At 40.0% G+C, this 22,923-nt stretch overlaps 1 protein-coding gene across 1 annotated transcript; it reads left to right on the top strand.

Moving 5' to 3' along the window:
* Positions 1 to 411: 411 nt before the first annotated feature.
* SMIM28 (small integral membrane protein 28) lies at positions 412 to 6,887 on the top strand. The gene is made up of 2 exons (XM_031935529.1): positions 412 to 1,569; positions 5,561 to 6,887. The coding sequence occupies exons 1-2, from the start codon at positions 1,459 to 1,461 to the stop codon at positions 5,906 to 5,908; spliced, it is 459 nt and encodes a 152-aa protein (XP_031791389.1). The 5' UTR covers positions 412 to 1,458; the 3' UTR covers positions 5,909 to 6,887.
* Positions 6,888 to 22,923: the final 16,036 nt, after the last annotated feature.

Genomic DNA, 22,923 nt, shown 5'->3' on the forward strand with positions numbered 1-22,923 from the left:
CAAGAAAGCAAAATGGTGCGCTGGATGCCAGGTGTTTCTGATGTATCAAGGGTGGGATCCAGGTGGGATCCAGGATCTATTTAAAATAGGAACACATAAATGGAACAAGGCAATATTTTAATGGAAAGCACAAAATCAGCTTACTCCACAATAAGAAAGATGATGATGAAATGAAATGAAAAGAGAGTTCCACACGAGGATACTGACTGAGGTACTGGGACACTTAATGAAAACTTTCACCACAAAAAAGTTGACAAAGTACTACAATCTGTTGGGGATGGCAGCTGTCTTTGAAAAGGTAGTGAAGGCTCTGGCCATACCACCCTGAATGTGCTGGATCTCATCTGAAAACGTGATGAAAACTATGGATTCTTCCAAGAAAATTGCACATATCTACAAAGTTTGGAGAGTCTACCACCTCCTGAAACCTATTCATGAACCACCATGGGCCAGTCATTAAGAATCTCAATCAAGATTACAAAAAGAATCCTGGTTAAGAAATACTATTTCAGCATGATAATCACTTGTACAGAAATGATGCTTAGATAAGGATGTGGGTGGTTGTAATATTGAGTTATAACATTTTGCATAGATCTTTTTTCTTTTTAAATTGCTCAGACTATTCTCCATAACAATTGTGCAAATCTTTGAAGCTGAAGTTTATTCCACTAAAAGATAATTCAACCACCATATCTTAAATGTTAAATAATACGTAGAATCAAGTATCCCAAAGTCAACTCAGTGAACATTCGAATTGAAAACTCCTTGTTTTAAGCTCGATATCAATACCATTATGAAGTTCACAAGATAATCAGAAGGAACACTATTTAGGTACTGCTAATTTGATTTTTTTAAAAAATTGAAATTGGCAAACATTCCATCCAATCTAAGCTATGGTCTGTCTTCTGTACAACTTTATCATTAGGCATCTTTCATCTAAATAATTCAGTAAAATATTAATGAGTCTTTGCTTTTCTACCAAATATCTCTTCTCTCTGTACCACAGAATCCAGAAATAATTAGTGGGAAATTCAGCTTGAGTAGTTTTCCTTGGTCAGATAGGTCTCTAGAGAGAGGTGTGCTAAGCAAAGGGAAAGGCTCTTATTTACGTCCTAAATATAAACAGCTCTTTATTCACTGAGGCCATTCTTTGCACTGTAGTAATGCTAGTGCAGAAAACTCTCTTGTCTGAAATCTATTCCATATCTGATATCTGATGCCAACCCCTATAGTGATAAAGGCCACAGACACAAATCCAGAAGCACCGAATCTAAACAGTCAGTCCTGAGAGGTCTCTCTGGTTGGTTTCTTTTCCCTGTTGCCATTCATCAGAGGACGAGTTTACCAACAGCCATCGACCAAGCACATCCAAACTGGATCCAGGCCAAGAGCAAGCAGCATTGTTGAAATCTGGGCAGCAAGGTGGAAGGGTGGCCAGGGCGTCAGCTGGATGAAAACATGCGGGGACTGCTGGGCAGCAGCTGGAAGAAGTTTGGACATGCTGGCCGGGAGACATACGAGTGGTTAACCAGCGAGCCCAGTTCGCCTCTCTTGGAGACCCAGCTGCAGGTCTGTACTTATGACTTAAGTCTTTTCTTCCCCAAAACATCTTCATCAGTTTTAAAATCAACAATACCTATGGTTTTAGGATCTTAAAATGTAGTGGCAGCAATTTTGTCTTACAGCTATAACAAAAATATGAATTCACTGATTGGCTTGGTCTAAAGGCAATAACTTGAAAGTTATACTTTTTGGATGAGGATCCATTCAAGTAAAACTTGGCACACCTGTATCCTCCTAAGAACCCTTGATATCTGAAATATGTGGAAGAACACCTGAAACGAGGGGTCAACAGAAGTGTTACAACGGAAAAGCCTCGGTGTTACAACTTCGTTCTTTGCTCAGAGTGCAATGTCTACATATACAAAAATAAGAGCCTCTCTTTGGTCCTGGCTGTGTATTAACCACTGTTTTTAAGTGTTAGCAGAAACCATGCATCTTACTTCAGGTAAGACAGCAGGGGGTTAAAGAGATTTTGTCTCTCACTAAGAAATGCAGCAGCTGCTTTTGCTTTGTCTGGCAAATCACCGGTGCAGTCTCCGTAGGAGGCAGCATTAAGGACAAATATTTGTACAAATCTAAAACCTAAGAATTAATTTTGTAATCAAAGGAGAAATGAGTGACACTGCTGACAACCCAAGAAAGAAGGAAATCAAACTATTTTCTTGCTTTCTGGAAAACCAACTGGTGAGATTAGTATTTAAGTTCTCCAAAACCACATTTTACAGAAAAAAATACATAAATATATATTGATATGGATATTGAGATATCCTTTAGCAGTTACACCTTTAATTGGACATTTCTTGAAAATATCCCCTGAACAACAAATCCCTTTAGCCAATATAAAATAAACATCAGAAAAACATTAAAAGTTTAAAAAATAACTTTGAGGTGGGTGAGCAAATTAGGATTTTTGACTAAAAAATACATCCTTTCCACATTAAAAAAATCCAACAATTTTAAGCAACATATCATAAATAATTAAATAAGCAAATTAAGGATATTGTAATGGATTTGTCCGATAGCTCTGGGCTTCTCTTAACTGGAAAAGTCCTTTGTCTCAAAAAATTGTCCTAGTTTGCTGTATAAAAGTCTTCTAATGCCACTTTCTATGTGGACAAATTTAAATCAGCCAAAGGAAGTACTGATTACAGCAGGGACTGTGGTATTTCTCCTTTCCCGAATTTTTGCAACTAGTATTGAGAATACCTTAAGTAGCATAATTATAAACAAAGAATCTGTAACATAAAACCTTTTAAATAGAACATTAAATATCTCTATATTCTATGCCTACTATCTAGCATATAAGAGAGAATTTAAAATTGATGGCCACAACTGATCAGAAACTGTTATCATCCATATTATTGATAGAGAATGAAATAAAAATAGATTATGAAAAATTGTCTATGCTTATCAAGGTTGAAATACTAAAAGAGATAATAGCCAAAGTTATTATTGAATTATTAAGCTAGTATAAGCTATTAAGCCATTATTTAATCATTAAAAATGTTAAAACTTTTTTTGGTGATTCATCTAGAGAGAAAAAACAAATTATAGCTAAAATGTTTTTACTCCAACTTGATTTCTTAATAATTGTAGCAAATTTATGAGTTCATCTACTCTTACAGTTTTTGTAATCAAAGTCCTTACTATGCCACAACAGATTTTAAGTTAATAATTCTGATATCAAATTAGATTTTATGTAAGAAACAGAAGGAATTTATCATTTAGAACAGTCACATATATAAACCATGAGACTTTTTTTCTGAAAATATGTATTTATTAAAATATAAATTTAGTTATGCCAGATTTTATTTTCTGGCCTTACCAATACATTTCTAGATTTCTCTGATTATCTTTAATATTTTAGGTTTAGTAAACTTGACCGTTCAAGTCACTGAGATATATAAGTACTATCACCAAGTGCTTTATGCACTTTAATTCATTTACTTCTCATGTTAACCCTTGATAACAATGTTATTAATTCCATTTCACAGAGGAGAAAGCCTAGGCCCAGAGAAGGCAAGTGAACAGTCCATAGTCACACAGGTGTTAGAACATCATAGGAATTCAAACACAGAGCTGTCAACCCCCAGAGATGATGCTCTGCTTCTCGAGAATACTATTTTTATGTTCTTTAAGCTAAAATATCTTAATTCATATCTTACCAAGGACAAAATATCTGGAAATATAAATATTAAATAAACCATCCAATTTCAAGTCAAAACCACACATATAGTTGTAAAGTCTTTAGGGAATAACAAAAGATTATACAAACATCTAGCATTATAAAATGCTAGCTACATAAACCAGTCTCTTAAGAGGTCATGACCAGCAAAACATGTGTCCTTTCCACCAAAATCAAGGAGTGAACCTCATCTCTCATAGTTTATTAGGGTGTTTTTTTTTTTTTTTTTTTTTTTTTTTTTTGACAGAGTCTTACTTCGTTGCCTAGGCTGGAGTGAAGTGGCACGATCTCGGCTCACTGCAAACCTCCACCTCCTGAGTTCAAGTGATTCTCCTCTGTCAGCCTCCCCAGTAGCTAGGATTACAGGTGCCCACCACCACATTCAGCTAATTTTTTTTGTATTTTTAGTAGAGATGGGGTTTTACCATGTTGGCCAGGCTGGTTTCAAACTCCCGACCTGAAGTGATCCTCCCATCTCAGCCTCCCAAAGTGCTGCGATTACAGGCGTGAGACACTGGGCCTGGCCTAGGTTTTCTTTTAAATAAGTAAAGAGCTTAATATTCTGTTTGCTTATTTTAAACAAAATTACAAGGCTTTAAAATATTTTCTTTTCCTCCATAGTAGATACTAACATTTACACTTGTTACTATATGCTTTATAAAAGAGATAAACTTTTTAACACTTCATTATTTCTTAGTAGCCTTATTAAAGGCAGTCTCTGTGCATTAGGAACAGTAATTTTTTTAACCTTGCTTTCCTACTTTGCTGTTTAAGCATCATTTCATGCCTATTGTATTATTTCTGCCATCAGGAGCCATTATCATTTCTGTGAGCTAATATTATAAAATCAATACCTTTTAGGTTGCCCAAGCATTCATCTGTAATTCTTTGTCTTTAAAAAGGTAAAATGTTTGCATATTTATCCTACAAATTTTACAAAAACAAATTTAAAGAATTTTTAAAATCTCATTCATTATAAGCACCAACTATCAAATCCAAATTCAGTTATTTACATTTGACATGCATGTAATTTTTACATGTGATGTGAAGACATAATGAGATTTTGTTCCAGAATTAAAGAACTTAAGTGAGTCCAACATGATCCGTTAGTGGCAATAAATCATAATTGGTCTCATTCTAAATAAAATAAGTACATAAATAGTAAGAATTTTCATTCAAGAAAATGAACAGCAGACCTACCAACTAAAACTTATTTCAATATTTTTACTTTTGTGGAAATGTAAGATCTCATCAACGTATACTTTTTGACATTCTGAATTCACACTTTATTGTGTAAATTAACATTATTTCATATAGGCTTAAGCTCACTGGCATAAGTAAATAACAGTGATTTTTTGAATGAGTAATAATAGAAAGAAGAATGAAAGACGAGAGGGAACTTCAGGACCTTAGAAATGCGAGGCCTTGGCCGTGGCTTATGCCTGTAATCCCAGCACTCTGGGAGGCCGAGGTGGGCGGATCACATGAGGTCAGGAGTTTGAGACCATCCTGACCAACATGGCGAAACCCTGTCTCTACTAAAAATACAAAAATTAGCCGGGCATGGTGGTGCATGCCTGTAATTCCAGCTACTTGGGAGGTTGAGGCAGGAGAATTGCTTGAACCCAGGGTGGTGGAGGTTGCAGTGAGCCAAGATTGCACCATTGCACTCCAGCCTGGGCGACAGAGCAAGACTGTGTCTCAAAAAAAAAAAAAAAAAAAACAAGGAAAAAGAAAAAAGAAAAGAAAAAAAAAAGAAATGCGAGGCCTTCTTTCCACATCTCCTAACTGGGCTTCCTTCCCTAACTCCAGGGCACCCAGTGGGTGAGCTCCACCCAGGAGGATGTGGAGCCCTTCCTGTGCATCCTTCTGCCAGCCACTATCCTGCTCTTCCTGGCCTTTCTGCTGTTGTTCCTGTACCGTCGCTGCAAGTCCCCGCCACCCCAGGGGCAGGTGTTCAGCATTGACCTACCAGAGCACCCACCTGCAGAAGAGGTGATTGACCTCCTGCCTGGCCTGGCCTGGGGCAGTGAGGACTTCACCTACTCCCCATTGCCCCTGGAGGCCACTCTCCCCTCCCAGTGTTTACCGCCCTCCTACGAGGAGGCCACCAGAAATCCTCCTGGGGAGGAGGCCCGGGGATGCAGTCCTTCAGTATGAAGAGGGCTCACATGGATCGGAAGGGCAAAAATAAACTGCTCTTGGGAATCATATAAAACATAGCTCTCCACCTTTAACAGAGCGCCCATGAGAAGAGGGAGAAGGGCCCCTAGACACAAGAAGCTGCTATTCATTGGCAACCTCTGCCAATGGAGCACTTCAAGCTGAGGGCAAAGCTTGACAAATGCCAATCTAGTTAACCTATTTTCACATTCCTTAGGGAAAAGTTCCCCAGGTTCTTCTAAAGATGACTGCACTCTCCTAAAATGTATAATACTCCTGAGAAAAAAAGGAAAGTTCTATGTGAGTTGAAAAAAAACACTGAATTACTAATGAGCAAAGGAACGGACTCTGAAGGGCAAGAAAAAAAAATTCTGGACCAGCCAAAGGTAACTACTTTTGCCACCAAATATAACTTTTCTCCCCACACCAGGTTTTCAGGGTTTCATGGTTTGTTTCACTTCTGTATGAATGCTCCAAGATACAGAGAGAGTTCTAGAAGGAGTAAAAGACATCTGTAGAGCTGCAGGGGACAGCTGTGTTGTAAATAATGGTGAAATATATTACCGTTTTAGCAATGAAAATGTAGATATTTGCAAACATTTTAGTTAAAAAATAATAATAAAGCTGTCCAAAGTTATTTTCTTTGTAGTCACCTTGCTTATTTGTCTTCTGATTTACTTCCTCAGATGTGGGAGAGATGTGGCTTAGTGACATGGGAATGTCTCACACTAGGATATTATGGGTCATCTGACAGTGCTGTGGCAAAAGAGAGAGCTTCTGCTATAACACATTATCTTATTAGATAGCACTTATTATCTTATTATATAACACTACCATATAATACGTCATGTATAGCACTGTGACTGAATTTTTAAGCTTCACCAAGCAACAATGACAGTAGAAATCAGGTTAACATTGGAAAAGAAAGGTCAACATTTTGGATTACATGGTAAAGAAAAAACTATTAGTTCCAATAGGGACCTTAGAGCCACAAAGTTCAAATTCTTGCTTTATAGACATCAAAGCTACAGCTTAGAGAGGTTAAGTGACTTGTCCAATGTAACATACCTCGTAAGAGGCAGAGCCAAGAACAGAAGCCTGGCCTCTTTGCCCTGGGCAGAAGCATCTTCTACTGTGCCAGATGTTCTCCCCAGAAAATTGCTAAGGTTGAATTTCACCCCATGCTCCTGGAGGATCAGGGCTCTTAGAAGGATTAGCACAGTTGAGAGTAGAATTGATATTGATACAAGATCTCCCTCTGTGATTTTTCTTTTTCTTTCTTGAGACAGGAATTTGCTCTATCACCCAGGCTGGACTGCAGTGGCACAAACACGGCTAACTGTTGCCTTGACCTCCTGGGAGCAAGTGATCCTCCCACTTCAGCCCCCTGAGATGCTGGGACCACAGGTGTGCACCACCATGCCCAGCTAATTTTTTATGTTTTTGTAGAGACAGAATCTTGCCTTCTTGCCCAGGCTAGTCTTGAACTCTTAGGCTCAAGTAGTCCTCCCGTCTCAGCCTCCCAAAGTGCTAGAATTACGGGTGTGAACCACCACGCCTGGCCTCCTCAGTGATTTTTCAAATAAGGAGACATAGGTGGGTATTACCACTTGGGAGGTACATCAAAATACCCATGGAGGTGACAAGTGAAAGCAGGAAGTGACATATATAGTCTTAAACTCTTATTCAATGCTAGAATATTTTTGAAAACAATTTTTATTATTGTCACAATGCAAAATTCAAAACTAGACATTGTGTGATGGTTCAAAATGAACAAAAATGGTGACTTTAAAAAAACTCATTTTGGGGCTAGGTATGGTGGCTCACACCTGTAATCCTGGCATTTGGGGAGGCTGAGGTGGGAGGATCTCCTGCCTGGGCAACACAGTGAGACACCATTTCTACAAAAAAAAAAAAAAAAAAATTAACCGGGTGTGGTGGTGCACACCTGTGGTCTCACCTACTTGGGAGGCTGAGGTGGGAGGATTGTTTGGGCCCAGGATGTTGAAGATGCAGTGTGTTGTGATTGTGTCATTGCACTCCAGTGTGGGTGACAGAAGTAGACCCTGTCTCAAAAAAAAAAAGTCATTTTAGCATGAACATTTTTATACTAGATATGCAATGTAATAAAGTTTAAAACAACAAAATAGACAAAAATAGAATACTTTTTAAAAATGTAACCTCATGGAAATAATAGTTGTGGTTTTGAAGACTAAAGCAAAATATAATCTATTTAGGTGAAAATCAATAGGTTTTCTTTTAAGGAAATTGTACTGACCAATTCTCTAGCGTTCTTTAAAGGAAATAAACAAATGGAAATTCAAGAAGCTCAGCACACAACCTTCTTCAGATATATGTGTGTGTATGTGTATATATATATATTTGTTGTTGTTGTTGTTGTTGTTACAGAGTCTCGCTCTGTCACCCAGGCTTGAGTGCAATGGCGTGAGCTGGGCTTATTGCAGCCTCTGCCTCCTGGGTTCAAGTGATTCTTGTGCCTCAGCCTCCCAAGTAGCTGGAATTACAGTCATGTGCCATCACACCTGGCTAATTTTTGTATTTTTAGTAGAGACAGGGTTTCACCATGTTGACCAGGCTGGTCTCAAACTCCTGGCCTGACCACCCACCTCAGCCTCCCAAAGTGCTGGGATTACAGGCAAGAGCCACCATGCCTGGCCCACAATTTTTTTTTTAATCCCAAGAATCTACTTCTGCGAGAGATCCAATTGCCATTCCTCCTTCCTCCTTGCTCACAGAACCCTAATTTGGTTCTGGGATCCTAAGACTACCTGCTTAAGGCAGGATGGGCCCTTCTAAAACTCTGGGGGTGCATCATGACATTTAATTAGGCGATCTTAATTCATTCACCAGGAACTGATTTGGTCTTTGGGACCTAAGGTGATATTTACAAGGGAGGAGGGGCTCATTCTAGAAAAGTTTGCCTCGCTGTTAAAAATAAACACATGGAAAGAAATCCCCTTGCTCTCTGCTGGATGCGCATCTGTCTGTGATGACGTTGTAGAACGGCTGAACTAATCCTGCAACTGTCTATATTTTAATGATAGAATACCTTTCCTACTGTTTTTTGTTTTTGTTTTTTGAGACAGGGCCTTGCTCTGTCTGCCAGACTGGAGTACAGTGGCACAATCTTGGCTCAGTGCAGCTTCAACCTCCCAGGCTCAAGCCATCCTCCTGCCTCAGCTCCCTGAGTAGCTGGGACTACAGGCATGTGCCACCACACCTAGTTAATTTTTGTATTTTTTGTAAAGCTAGGGTTTTGCCACATTGCCGAGGATGGTCTTGAACACCTGAGCTCAAGTGATCCACCTGCCTCGGCCTCCCAAAGTGCTGCTGGGATTATAGGCTTGAGCCACCATACCCAGCCCTTTCCTACTGTTTTAAGCCATTTAAGCCAGGCTTGCTACAAAAGCATCCCAACTGCTACAATTTCTCACTCTCTCTTTTTTTTTTTGAGACGGAGTCTTGCTCTGTCACCCAGGCTGGAGTATAGTGGTGTAATCTTGGCTCACTGTAGCCTCCACCTCCCAGGTTCCAGCGATTCTCCTGCCTCAGCCTCCCAGGTAGCTGGGACTACAGGAACATGTCACCACACCCAGCTAATTTCTGTATTTTCAGTAGAGACAGGGTTTCACCATGTTGGCCAGACTGGTCTCGAACTCCTGACCTCAAGTGAACTGCCTGCCTCAGCCTCCCAAAGTGCTAGAATTACAGGCGAGAGCCCCCGTGCCCAGCTGCTACAATTTCTAACTAAGGAGATGCATTGCCATGTTTTAAAATGTTCTGATAAGACATGTAAAATAAGTAACCAATGCTAGGACTCATTAAAAATGTTATCAGTGATTTAGGGAAAGAAACATTTTGTCTTATGGAACCAAACTGAAGCAGTAAAGCAAATAAACCATAAACCAGGGGTTGCCAGACTATCTGGCCTGCAGAGCAAATCCCACTTGCAACCTGTTTCTCTATATCGTGCAAGATGATTTTTGCATTTTTAAATAATTGAAAAAACATAAAAAGGAGAATATTTGATGACACATGAAATTTACATAAATTCAAATCTCAGTGTCTAGAAATAAAGTTTTATTAAACACAGCCATGTTCACTTGCCTGTGGCTGTTTTCATGCTATGAGGTTAGAGTTGAGTAGTTGCAACAGAGACTATTTGACCCCCAAAGCCTAAAGCATTTACTGTCTGATCCTTCAGAGAAAAAGTTTGCTGGTGACTGGACACAGTGGCTCATGCCTGTAACCACTTTGGGAGGCTGAGGAGGGAGGATTACTTGAGGCCAGGAGTTTAAGACCAGTCTGGGCAACATAGCAAGCCCACCCCCATCCTACAAAATTTTGAACCATCTCTACAAAACTTTTTAAAATATTAAAAAAAAAAAAAAGTTTGCTAGCTCTTGGATTTTAACTTTAACTGCATAGTAAAATCACTTGGAGGAACTTTTAGAAATCGGATACCAGGATCCAGACAGACCAATTACATAGAAATAGAGCCAGAAGTGGCCAGGTGCGGTGGCTTATACCTGTAATCCCAGCACTTTGGGAGGCTGAGGCAGGAGGATGACTCAATCCCAGGAGTTCAAGCCCAGCCTGGGCAACATAGCAAGGACCCATCTCCACCAAAAAAATGTTTAATTAAAAAAAAAGAAAGAAAGAAATAGAGCCAGTGATTCTAATATGAAGCCAAGATTGAAAGCAATTACTTAGGTAATATGAGTGATCCATAAAATACAGGTGAGTTTTGATGTGGACAGATTTATGTTAACAGGTTTAGAGAAAATGAGATCGGCATATACAGTTTTGGGCCTTTACCTATAAGCCAACATTCTCCGTAAACTGTTTCCTGACGCCATCAACCAAACGTGCAGCTGCAGCCAATTCAATTGACAAAGCAGGATTTGCAGACAGAACATGGGGAGCAACAGTGTAAACAGTACATCCTTGTTTAAATGTTGACACAACTGGCAAACACAAATAATCTGGTTGTCAGCACTCCAAGAAAAAGTGGAGTTGAAGAAAATCCGCAAATAGAGGCATTAAATTGTTAACAACTAAAAGGTATTTTGGGAAAAAATAATTTTAGCAAGAAAAAGTTAAGAATGGGAAATAGAATTAGTGAATAGAATGTGGACATTTCACTAAATTCAACAGTGGACCAGAAAATATCTTTATCATTTTATAAAAAGGAAATGACGTCTGCTTTCCGCTCTGACTTGTAAGGAAGTTGGAAGTCAACCCAACGAGAAAAAGCTGAACAAAGAGAAAAATCAACTCTTCTTAAATCCATTAGCGAAGTGAGGTCACAGGACAAACCGCCGTCCCCAAAGTTGGAGAGACAGACAGACACAGAGAATCACAACTTACCTGAGCGAAACTTCCAGGAACCAGCTGGGGGTGGAAAACCTGAACTGTAATTGATGAATTGCTGGAAGTTCTGAGAGTTTAAAAACTCTAGGGGTGCCATTCATGGACGGTCCCTGCGCTTTTGTGAGTATTACCTCCAGGAACCCTATCAGGTTCTCACAGTGAAAATCAGAGAAAATCCCCTTATGCTTCTGGCAGGGACAGGGGAAGCAACCATTTTGAAATGCACCAGAGCAGTCTGTTCTTAACAAGGCCTGCCCTCAGGAGAATTTATTTTACCAGAGCTTAACTGACCTTGGGGAAGGGAAATTCCCAGCTTCAGCCCCGACTAGCCTTCCACATGGAGAAGGGAACTACTTGCTCTAGCCGCTCTAGCCACTCTAAAAGAGGGAGGGAAATAACGAGAAGCACCTGTGAAGCTTACAGCCAGGTGCAGAGGCTTAGCTAAAACATGAGACCTAATTAAAGGGCTACAGAATACACCCTTCCCCACACTTTACCTCCACATTCCTAAAGGCCTAATTATCAGAGTTCCTTTTACATCATGTCCACTTTTCAACAAGAAATTACAAGGCATACTAAATGGCAAAAGCAAAAACAAAACCACGGTTTGAAGAGGCAGAGATGTATCAGAAGCAGACTCAGATAGGGCAGAATGTTGAAATTCTCAGGCCAAAATGTGAAACAACCAGGATTAATATGCTAAGGACTCTAATGGAAAAAGGAGACCACACGCAGGAACAGATGAGTTACATAAGCAGAGAGATGGACATTGCAAGAAAAACATCAAAAAACGCTGGAGATCAAAACCACTGTAACACAAATGAAGAATGTCTTTGATGACTTATTAGTAGAAGAGACACAGCTGAAGAAAGAATCTCTGAGCGTGAGGATTTGTTTGTCAATAGAAACTTCCAAAATGGAAAAGCAAAGAAGAAAAGAAAACTGAAAAAAGGAACAACATACAAGAACTGAGAACAATTACAAATGGTGTTACATACACATATGAATACTGGAAGGAGAAAGGAAGAGAAAAAATATTTGAAGCAATAATGACTGCAAATGTCTCCAAATTAATGTCAGATACCAAACCACAGATCTGGGAAGCCTGAGAATAAGTAGGATAATTGTCCCAGAACTACATGTAGGCATATCATATTTAAACTGCAGGAAATCCAACACAAGGAAAAATCTTGAAGTCAGGGGGAAAAAGAAACACTACCCATAGAAGAGGAAAGACAAGAATGACATTCAGCTTCTCAGAAACCATGCAAGCAAGTGGAGTAGCATGAAATGTTTAAAGTATTGACAGGAAGAAAACACCAACTTAGAATTCTGTATTCTGCAAAATTATTCTTCAAAAGTGAGGGATAAAGAAAAACTTGCTCACAGGAACAAAAATTGAGGGAATTTGTTGCCAAGCCATCTGCTTTGTAAGAAACATTAAAATAAATTCTTCAGAGATAAGGAAAATGACACAGGTCAGAAATTTGGATAAAGGGAGGAAGAGGGCAGGGCGTGGTGGCTCACAGCTGTAATGACAGCACTTTGGGAGCCTGAGGCAAGAGAGTCACTTGAGCCCAGGAGTTCGAGCCCAGCCTGGGCAGCATAGCGAGACCTCATCTCTACAAAATTAAAAATTTTAAAAATGAGGCTGGGTGCGGTGGCTCATACCTGTAATCCCAGTACTCTGGGAGACCAAGGCGGGCGGATCATCTGAGGTCGGGAGTTTGAGACCAGCATGGTCAAAATGGTGAAACTCCGTCTCTACTAAAATTACAAAAATTAGCCAGGCATGGTGGCGGGCGCCTGTAATTCCAGCTACTTGAGAGGCTGAGGCAGGAGAATCGCTTGAACCCAGGAAGTGAAGGTTACGGTGAGCTGAGGAGATTGCACCATTGCACTCCAGCCTGGGCAATGAGAGCGAAACTACACCTCAAAAAAAATTTTTTTTAATAAAAAATAAAAAATGATTCATTGCTTGGGAAATACTCTCTGGATTGTCCGATTTATGGCTGAAAAGTGTTTTAGTTTATGATTTAAGGAAGATGAGGAAAAATGGAGTACCCTGAACTTGAATAGTATAAAACATGTTTTAGATGATGACTGAATCGTGGTCATCAGAAATACGCTTCTTTCTGGCCGGGCATGGTGGCTTATGTCTATAATCTTAGCACTTTGGGAGGCTGAGGTGGGCAGATTGCTTGAGCTCACAAGTTCGAGACCAGCCTGGGCAAAATGGTGAAACCCCATCTCTAAAAAAAAAATTAAAAATTAGCCTGGTGTGGTATTGTGTGCCTGTATTCCCAGCTACTGGGGAGGCTGAGGTGAGAGGATGGCTTGAACCTGGGAGGTGGAGGTTTCAGTGAGCCAAGATCGCACCACTGCGCTTCAGCCTGGGTGACAAGAGCAAAACTCCATCTAAAAAAAATAAAAACAGCCTGGCATGGTGGTGCACTCTTGTAGTCCCAGCTACTCGAAAGGCTAAGGTGAGAGGATCGCTTGAGCCCAGGAGCTGGTAACTACAGTGAGCTATGATCGCACCACTGCACTCTAGACTGGGCAACAAAGTGAAACCCTGTCTCAAAAAACAAAACAAAAAAGAAAGGAAGAGGATTATAGAGGGGATAAATAAAGGTAAAGTAATTTTGTATATGCTCTGTTCTTAATTGATAAAAGTCTTAATTGTTCAAAATAATAGCAGCAAAAACTTGCTTGATTATGTATGCTTATATATAAGTGAAATACATGACAGCCATAATATAAGAGACAGGAGGGAGGAATTAGGAGAATTTTATTATTATAAAGTACTTGCACTATCTATGAAGCAGTATAATATTATTTGAAAGAGGACTTGGATTCATTATAAATATATATTGCAAATTCTAGGCCCATCACTAAAAAATAAGAATAATTGATGTGTAAGAAATCAGAGAAAATAGAACCATATAAAGTGCTCAGTGAAAACCACAAAAGGGCTTAGCATGGTAGCTCATGCCTGTAATCCCAGCAATTTGGAAGGCCGAGGCAGGAGGACCGCTTGAGCCCAGGAGTTTGAGACCAGCCTGGGCAACAAGGCAATACACAATCTCCACAAAAATTTTTTAAAAATTAGCCAGGCATGGTGGTGTACACCTGTGGTCCTAGCTACTCAGGAGGCTGAGGTGGGAGGATCACTTGAGCCCAGGAGGTTGAGGCTGCATTGAGCCATGATCGTGCCACTGCACTCCAACCTGGGCAACAGGGTGGAAAAACTCTTAAGTCCCACAGTGTTCTTGCTCCTGGGGGAGGGACTCTGTGATACAGGCAAAATATATCTTCATGTCCTCAATTCCTCAGAGTTTGTTTGTTTTGTTTTGTTTTTGAGATGGAGTCTTGCTCTGTTGCCAGGCTGTAGTGCAGTGACACAATCTTGGCTCACTGCAACCTCTTCCTTCTGGATTCAGGGATTCTCCTGCCTCAGCCTCCCGAGTAGCTGTGCAACCCAAGTAGCTACAGACATGTGCAACCACTCCCAGATAATTTTTATATTTTTAGTAGAGACGGGGTTTCACCATGTTGGCCAAGATGGTCTTGATCTCTTGACCTCGTGATCCACCTGCCTTGGCCTCCTAAAGTGCCAGGATTACAGGCATGAGCCACTGCACCCAACCCCTCAAAGTTTTTATACAATGCACATAGTTGGATGTTTTGAAGGGCCAATATTTGCATTGTTCATCTACCGGATTCTGAACAAACTGGAGAAAAAATTAAATATTCTGATTTCAAACGCTGAATCTTCCTTTCTCTACATTGTTCATTATTTATTTGTTCCTTTATCATATTACAAGAATCTGAGGGTTATTGGGACAATCCAATGTTAAAACACACATCTGCCTAAGCACAGAGCAAGCATCAGCTCCTCTCTATATTTACCAACACATGTTATACATCAAGCACTCTCACTCTCTCATAAGGAAACTAAAACATCTGAATTGCTATGGTGGGACCAGGGCCAATCAGGCACACGAGGCGCCATCCCCAAAGCTCACCTTACTTTTGGGGTCCATGAAAAGGTTTTAATTTATTTTAAAATCAGAAGAAAAAATAAACTTTGGGGATCAAAGATTATATTCATCTTTACACCAATACAGCCATAAAATGTAATTCATATATTTTATAATTTTCGTGTGGAAACCACAAAGACAACAGTGCCTTAGGCCCGCAATAGTCACAATATAGCCCTGGGAAGGAGGTTATCCTGATTCAATGCAAGCAAAATTCAGGCAAGGAAATAGGAAATTGGATGTTTTATTCAGAGAAAAAAAGAATTAATTTCTCTTTCCTCCCTGACACAAGTTCAGTGGTCCTAGCCAGACTTTCCTTCTCTTATTTTCTCCCATTTTGCTAATGCCATCATAACAATAAGTTATAAAGTGATGTTAATAAGTTTTCTTCTATATGCAGAATGTACAAGAACACGTCATTGAATCTTCTCATCTCTAAATTATTCATTATTTATTTATTCTTTTATCATATTAATAGGATCTACTTCAGAGGGCTATTGGGACAATCCATTGTTCAAACACACATCTGCCTTGAGGACAGAACAACTATTGCAAATGGAGTGTCCTCTACATCAAGTGAGGGTCTAAAGGACTCTAGCTGTGAAAGCAATACAGATGGATTCCAACCTTTCTGTACGTCATCCACTAAGTTCTCATGCCTGGAGATTCTAATGGACAGAGGACCAGGCGAGTTCAATTAACGGATCTCAGGGCTTAATGAAATGACCCAGAGTTTTCATTCACAAAAAACCATACTCACAACTATCATTTATGGGGACACAACATGCAAAATATTGGGCTAAGCAGTAACTGGGCATTTCCTCTTAGAATCCTCAAAATTGTATGTGATAAATACCCAGCTATTTGTACCAATGAAGAAAGAGATTTGGTGAGGCTGAATCCCGGGCCCAGGGCCAGAAAGGGGCAGAACTCAGATGGAAACCCAGATTCTCACATGTGGGTTTAAGCCAAGCGGAGGCACCCTCTTCTGACCTGGCGGAGGGTGGCTGCCCACGTTGAAGGACACAGGCTACAGATTTTGTGACTGTGGGGAGACTAAAATCATGGCAGTCCAGAAACTGATGCCCAATTCCTGTTCACTGGTATTAACAATATCCCAACACTTAACACTCTTACAAGTAGAATGAATTGTGCACTAGCCACAAAAAGGGGCATGACTTTGATTGTCCTACACTTTAAGTTAATGTCTAAAGAAACTCTAACTGTGAAAGCAACATTAATGGATTCCAGCCTACCTGTACCTCATCCATTAAGTCCTCATGCCTGAAGAAACTAATAATGACAGCTCATCATGTGATAGTCAATGTGTACAAATATGAACCTGGAAAAAAATTTCTAAATATTAAATAAACAATAAAACCAAGTAAAATATAACTTTATATATTTAAATTTATAGCAATGAAAATTATGAGTATAGACTATAAAATAATATCATCTAATCCATGTTAATACACTGTAGTCTTCCTTAAGTATAAATACAAGCTAAGTATCTGGAGAGTCAACCCCAGAAGTACTGCAATGACTGGAAAGGCTAAATCAGGTTTCAGCTGGACAGGAGACAGGGATAGTCATCTAAATTAGTGTTCTACAAGGCATGGTCCATGAACTGATGCTGGCTCACAAGCTATTTGTTGATAGTCTGAGATAACATAATAAGAGAAGTTGAGAGTAAGCATTTGTTACTAAAACACCAGGGGTTCCATCTAAGTCCCATTGCTCACCAAACAGAAAGCCAATCACTGAGACAAGTATTGGCAGGGAAGAAGGCTTTATTCAGGTGCTGCAGCTGAAGAGATGAGAGATCTGTCTCAAATCCCCAACCAACTAAAATTAGGGGTGTATATAGCAGGGAGGAAATATAACTATGTGTGGGAAAACAGGAGTTAGGAAGGGGTAAGGAAGAGGAGTTGGTTAACAGGAGGCAAGTGGTCAGTTAGACAATCATGAAGGATAAGGGATCTGGCCTCTCACTGGCCAGATGCAATGATCTTGTAAGTTTCAGTTCCTTGATACTATCTGAGAGGCCTGATGGTTGGTTTCCTGAGAAAGGAACTCAAATAAGACAAAGATAACTTTCTAAAGTTTTAACACTGGGCCAATTTCTATGTTTATTCAAAAGAAACCATGAACATCAGTTCTATGGCACAATTGGGCTGGTTTCATGTTTAGAGACATTCATAGCAACTTATTTTTTACAAAATCCATGCATGTGATCAGTGGACTCATCTCACTGATATTGGTATAGACCAACTAAATTACTGCAGAACTTGTGGGTTCAGTAGCCTATAGTATGAGCTGCATGTGGTCCTGTGCAGTAGACACTGATGTTGGTTTAAGATGAGCTGGAAATTTAAAAAATATATAAAGGATCTTTCATTGCAGATAGCTTGAGAGGCATTGATCTCAAAGAGGAGATGTTCTAGGCGTTACTACTAAACCTTTTCTCCATGGTAGTGGATTTTTTTTTAACAGGGTCTCGCTCTGTCACCGAAGCTCGAGTACAGTGGCCTGATCATGGCTCACTGCATCCCTGACCTCCAGGGCTCAAGTGATCTTCCCACCTCAGCCCCACTAGTAGCTGGCACTATAGGCTCAGCCACCACGCCCAGCTAATTTAAAAAAAAAAAAATTTTTTTTTGTAGAGACATGGTCTCATTATGTTGCTCAGGTTGGTCTCAAACTCCTGGGCTCAGGTGACTCTCCTGTCTCAGCCTCCTAAAGTGCTGGGATTACAGGTGTGAGCCAACACACATGACCTTGGAGGCAATTTTTAATCTGTTACTTATCTCTTCTGTGCCTGGGTCTCATTGTGCACATGTAGACACTCAACTGTAGAACCACCTGGGGAGACCATAATGCAGGACTAACGAGCAGGCTGAGAACGGACCAGTTTGCAGATCTGTTAAAGAGGCAGGCAGAGGAACGCCTCTTCTGGGAAGTTGGACACTGAACCTCTATAACACCTATGTTCCCAAAGTCATTAGGGAGTCAAGTCCAATTCCTACTAATGCTTTAATTTATCTTAATAAATAATGTAGGCCAGGCATGGTGGCTCACATCTGTAATTCCAGCACTTTGAGAGGCTGAGGCTGGAGGATCACTTGAGCCCAGGAGTTAAAGATCCCATTTCTACAAGAAATTATTAAAGAAATTGCCAGCCATGGTGGTGTGCACCTATAGTCCCAGCTACTCTGAAGGCTGAGATGGGAGGATTTCTTGAGCCCAGGATCGTGCCACTGCACTCCAGCCTGGGTGATAGAGCAAGACCCTATTTCTAAAAAGAAAAGAAAAGAAAAAGAAAAAAGAAAGGAAGAATACGATAATTCTACTGCAACAGTGAAAACCCCACATGTTAGCTGCATCAAAGATTAGTTTTTTTAAGTGTTTTTGAGAATGTGAGTTACCTAGTTGTGATATATTTGGTCATCTATTTTTACTTCAAAGCATAAACTTTTTAAAATCAGTATGGATGAGCCTCTCTTTTTTCATAAACACCTCCGACAGACTTACAAGGTTATATCAAGCCTTACTCTGATTAAAATTGGTATTTTAATTTTTAAAAGCATTTCCAGCTTGAGACTTTAGCTTTTTTATCCTCAACCCCACAACTCAGCGTCTCTTCATTTTCTGTGACAGATAAGAAAGGTGGTTCCCAGGTGTTCCTAAAAACACTCAATTCCTATCTATGCGTCTGCCAAATTCTATGACTGGCATTCATTCAACATTTAGCATGCAATTATGGATCAGGCACAGAGCAAAGAGCTCAGTGGAGGAGGTGCTTCATGGGTTGCTTTGCATCTGAATCATTAATGAGTATTCTAATTCTCATCAAAACTGAAGGAGAAGCCAGCCAAAAGAAAAGACTAAATTTCTTGTTAGAATACCAAGTTGCTACCCATTTTACAGTTATCACATATGAGACACGTGTAACCATAAGGGGACCAGATAACTAGGTAACTGCTGAGAGCGTTGGAATGCAGCTGTAGTCCTGGCTACTCAGGAGGCTGAGGTGGGAGGATCCCTTGAGCACAGCAGATCAACGCTGTAGTGCTCTGTGACTGTGCCTGCGAACAGCCACTGCACTCCAACTTGGGCAACAAAGTGAAGCCCTGTCTTAAAAAAAAAAAAAAAAAGCCAAGAAAGCCAAGACCAGATATTTAACTATGTTATGAGTGCATGGATGACCCCAGAAAGGCCAAAATCAAATACTATTTGTTGCTAAAACCCACTGTATTAGTCCGTTCTCACACTGCTGTACAGAATTACCTGGGACTGGGTAATTTATGAAGAAAAGAGGTTTAATTGACTCACAGATCTGCAGGCTTTATAGGAAGCATGGTTGGGAGGCCTCAGAAAACTTAATAATCATTGCAAAAGGTGAAGGAGAAGCAAGCACGTCTTACCATGGAGGAACAGGAGACAGAGAGTGAAGGGGGAAGTACCACACACTTTCAAACAACCAGATCTCGTGAGAACTCACTATCACGAGAACAGCAAGGGGAAAGTCCACTCCCATGATCCAATCACCTCCCACCAGGCCCTTCCCCTGACAAGTAGGGATTACAATTCAAAATGAGATTTGAGTGGGGACGGAGCCAAACCATACCACCCACCAAAACCTACTACAATACTGTATAGAATAAATACTTTTCAAGTTATTCTTTCTGAAAAACATTACCCCAAACATAACGTCATTTTTTAAAATAACCACTTTCTTATCCTCACAGTTTCTGTGAGTACTGCAGGGATAGCTTGTATCTCCTCTATGACTTCTGGGACCTCAGGAGGAAGACTCAAGGATGTCTGGAGGTGACTCAATGGTGGGCTGGAATCATCTGAACACTTGCTTACTCAACATGGGCAGTGGTTGATACCAGCTGTCAGCCAGGTCCTCAGCTAGGATATACTACACATAGCTCTCCATGGAGCTGCTTGGGGTTCCTTTCAGCATGGCTGTTAGATTCTAAGAGCAAGTGTCCCAAAGAAAACTAGGTGGACAACTTTAATGATCTAGCCTTCTACTGTCATCATAAGCCTGCCAAGTTTCAAGGAAAGGGAGAAGAGATGTCCACCTCTTAATTAGAGGTATGTCAAAGTCACGTTATAAGAACAGCACATTGGATGGAAGATAATGTTGCAACCATCTTTGGGAAATAAAAATCTGCCACGAGTATGGAATAAATAAACAACATGTGACTCAATGATATTACAGACAGGCTTTTCTCAAATATTTTGAACTCTCCTTTGAAAACACAGATCGATAGCATTTTTGCACCCCCTTGAGGTTAATCAAGGGCCGGTGACTTGCTTTGGTCAATGAAAGTGGATGGAAACAACTTATGTAACTTACTGCAGGAAGCATTTACAGTTGATCCTCATTATTCACAAATTCCATATTTGCAAATTTGCCTGCTTGCTAAAATATCTTTGTAACTCCACAGTAAATACTCACAGCATTTTCTGGTCACTTTCAGACATATGCAGGCACAGAGCTTTGGAAAATACAGGTTGCCCAGTGCACTCATTCCTAGCTGAAGTTGGATAAGGCAAGCTCTGTCTTGTTTTAGCTCTCGTGCGGTAGACAATGTCCATCTCACAGTCTATGGAGTGCCACCGTTTTTGCATTTTTGTGCTTTTTGTTTGCTGTTTAAAACAGTCCTCAGGCATATGGAGGCGTGCACCTGTAATCGCAGCTACTCGGGCAGCTAGTGGGGCAGGAGAATCGCTTGAACCTGGGACGTGGAGGTTGCAGTGAGTGGAGATCCCACCATGGCACAACAGCCTGGGCGACAGGGCAAGACTCCGCCTCAAAAACGAAAACAAAACAAAACGAAAAACAGCCCCCAGGCTTAGGGCTGATGTGCTGTCTAATGTTCCTAAGTGCAAGAAGGCTGTGATGTGCCTTATGGAGAAGACATGTGTGTCATTCAGTCATGAGTTATAATGCTGTTGGTTGTGAGTTCAACGTTAATGAATCAGCAACACCTGTTAAATAAGATATATTTATGCAGAAACACACATAAAACAAGGTTATGTATTGACTGGTTACTGAAAATAGCGTGACCAGAGGCTTACAGGAACCTAACTCTATATTTCCCCTGGGAGCAATGGGTCAGTATTTGCTAAGTCGGTGTTTATGGTTACTTTAAGGAATGTAACTACCACAAACAATGAGAACTGGCTGTATTACTGGTGTGGGTCTCTCAGTGCTCTCTTCCCTTGCCAGGGTGATCGTGGAGGTGCCACGCTGTACCACCTTATGGAAAGGGGCTGTCCAAAATCCTCATTCAGACCCAGAGAGGACTCTGCATGAGCAAGGAATCAGCTGTTGCTTATGGCCAGTGCTATGTGAGGTTCTTTCCACAACATGACTTAGTCTTTCCTCACCAAACACAATGCTAAATATCTATCCCTAAAATACCACTTGTAAGGCCAGGCACGGTGGCTCATGCCTATAATCCCAGCACTTTCAGAGTCCAAGGTGGGCAGATTACTTGAGCCTGGGAGTTCAAGACCAGCCTGGGCAATGTGACAAAACCCTTTCTCTACAAAAACAACCAAAAAATTACCCAGGTGTGGTAGCATGCCCCTGTAATCTCAGTTACTCAGGAGGCTGAGGTGGGAGGATTGCTTGAGCCTGGGGAGGCCGAGGCTGCATGAGCCGTGATTATACCACTGCACTCCAGCTTGGGTGACAGAGTAAGACCTTGTCTCTAAATAAATGAATAAATGAAGAAGTACAAAAGTAAAATATTGCTTGTTAACTGAAGATAAATAGTACTTTTGAAAGACAAAAAGAAGAAACATTTGGGTGCTCTGCCCCTCCCCCATCAGCTCATAGATTTCCAAATGTGGAAAATAGAACTTATCTCAAAATTTGCTGTAAAGCTTAAATAAAATATCTGCTTCATAGTGTCACATAAACATTGATGAAATATAAGCTAATAAAAATTTACTTTAATTGACAAGAAAACGAAAACTAACTCAATTATTTTGAAATAACAATATAAAACTTGAATGAAGATTGTTTATGAATTTTAATTTAAAAAATTTAAAGTTTGTTAAACTTTACTAAACTTTATTAAACTTGTTCTAAACTGAAATCCTATGATTTTAAAATAAATCCTTTTCTTTCCTTCCTCTGTCCTTTTATATGACTAGCTACTGCCTTGTAAATACAGATATTGCAGCCTAGTCACCTGCTATTACCTTCACTAATTGCATATTCCAAACCCTAAAAAATAAATGTCTCCAAATTTAGCCTCAGATTTTCCGCAAATAAAATATTGCCCTCCAAAAAAGACATTGATAAATGTAAAAATACTCTGTAGATTAAAATAACAGATTTATTAAGCAATGATGTAAATTACATCCTTTTTCTTTTTTTAAAAAAGACCCGTGATAAAGTTGTATTTTCAACTTTGCAAAGTCACCTAAGCAATAGATCACATCTGTTACATAGTTAAACTAAACAAGCTATTTTTTAAAATAAGTGAACATTCATTATTTAGCCTTTACTAAGTAAATCAAACTTAGCTCTGCATAATAATATAT

Source organism: Piliocolobus tephrosceles, chromosome 5 (genome assembly GCF_002776525.5).
Source record: "Piliocolobus tephrosceles isolate RC106 chromosome 5, ASM277652v3, whole genome shotgun sequence".
Classification (NCBI taxonomy): Eukaryota; Metazoa; Chordata; class Mammalia; order Primates; family Cercopithecidae; genus Piliocolobus; species Piliocolobus tephrosceles.

Bases quoted from the DNA above. Each gene is read 5' to 3' on its own strand.
- SMIM28 (XM_031935529.1), top strand. From the start codon at position 1,459: ATGCGGGGACTGCTGGGCAGCAGCTGGAAGAAGTTTGGACATGCTGGC. The intron at 1,570-5,560 runs GTCTGTACTTAT...CCCTAACTCCAG, and splicing joins TCTTGGAGACCCAGCTGCAG to GGCACCCAGTGGGTGAGCTC.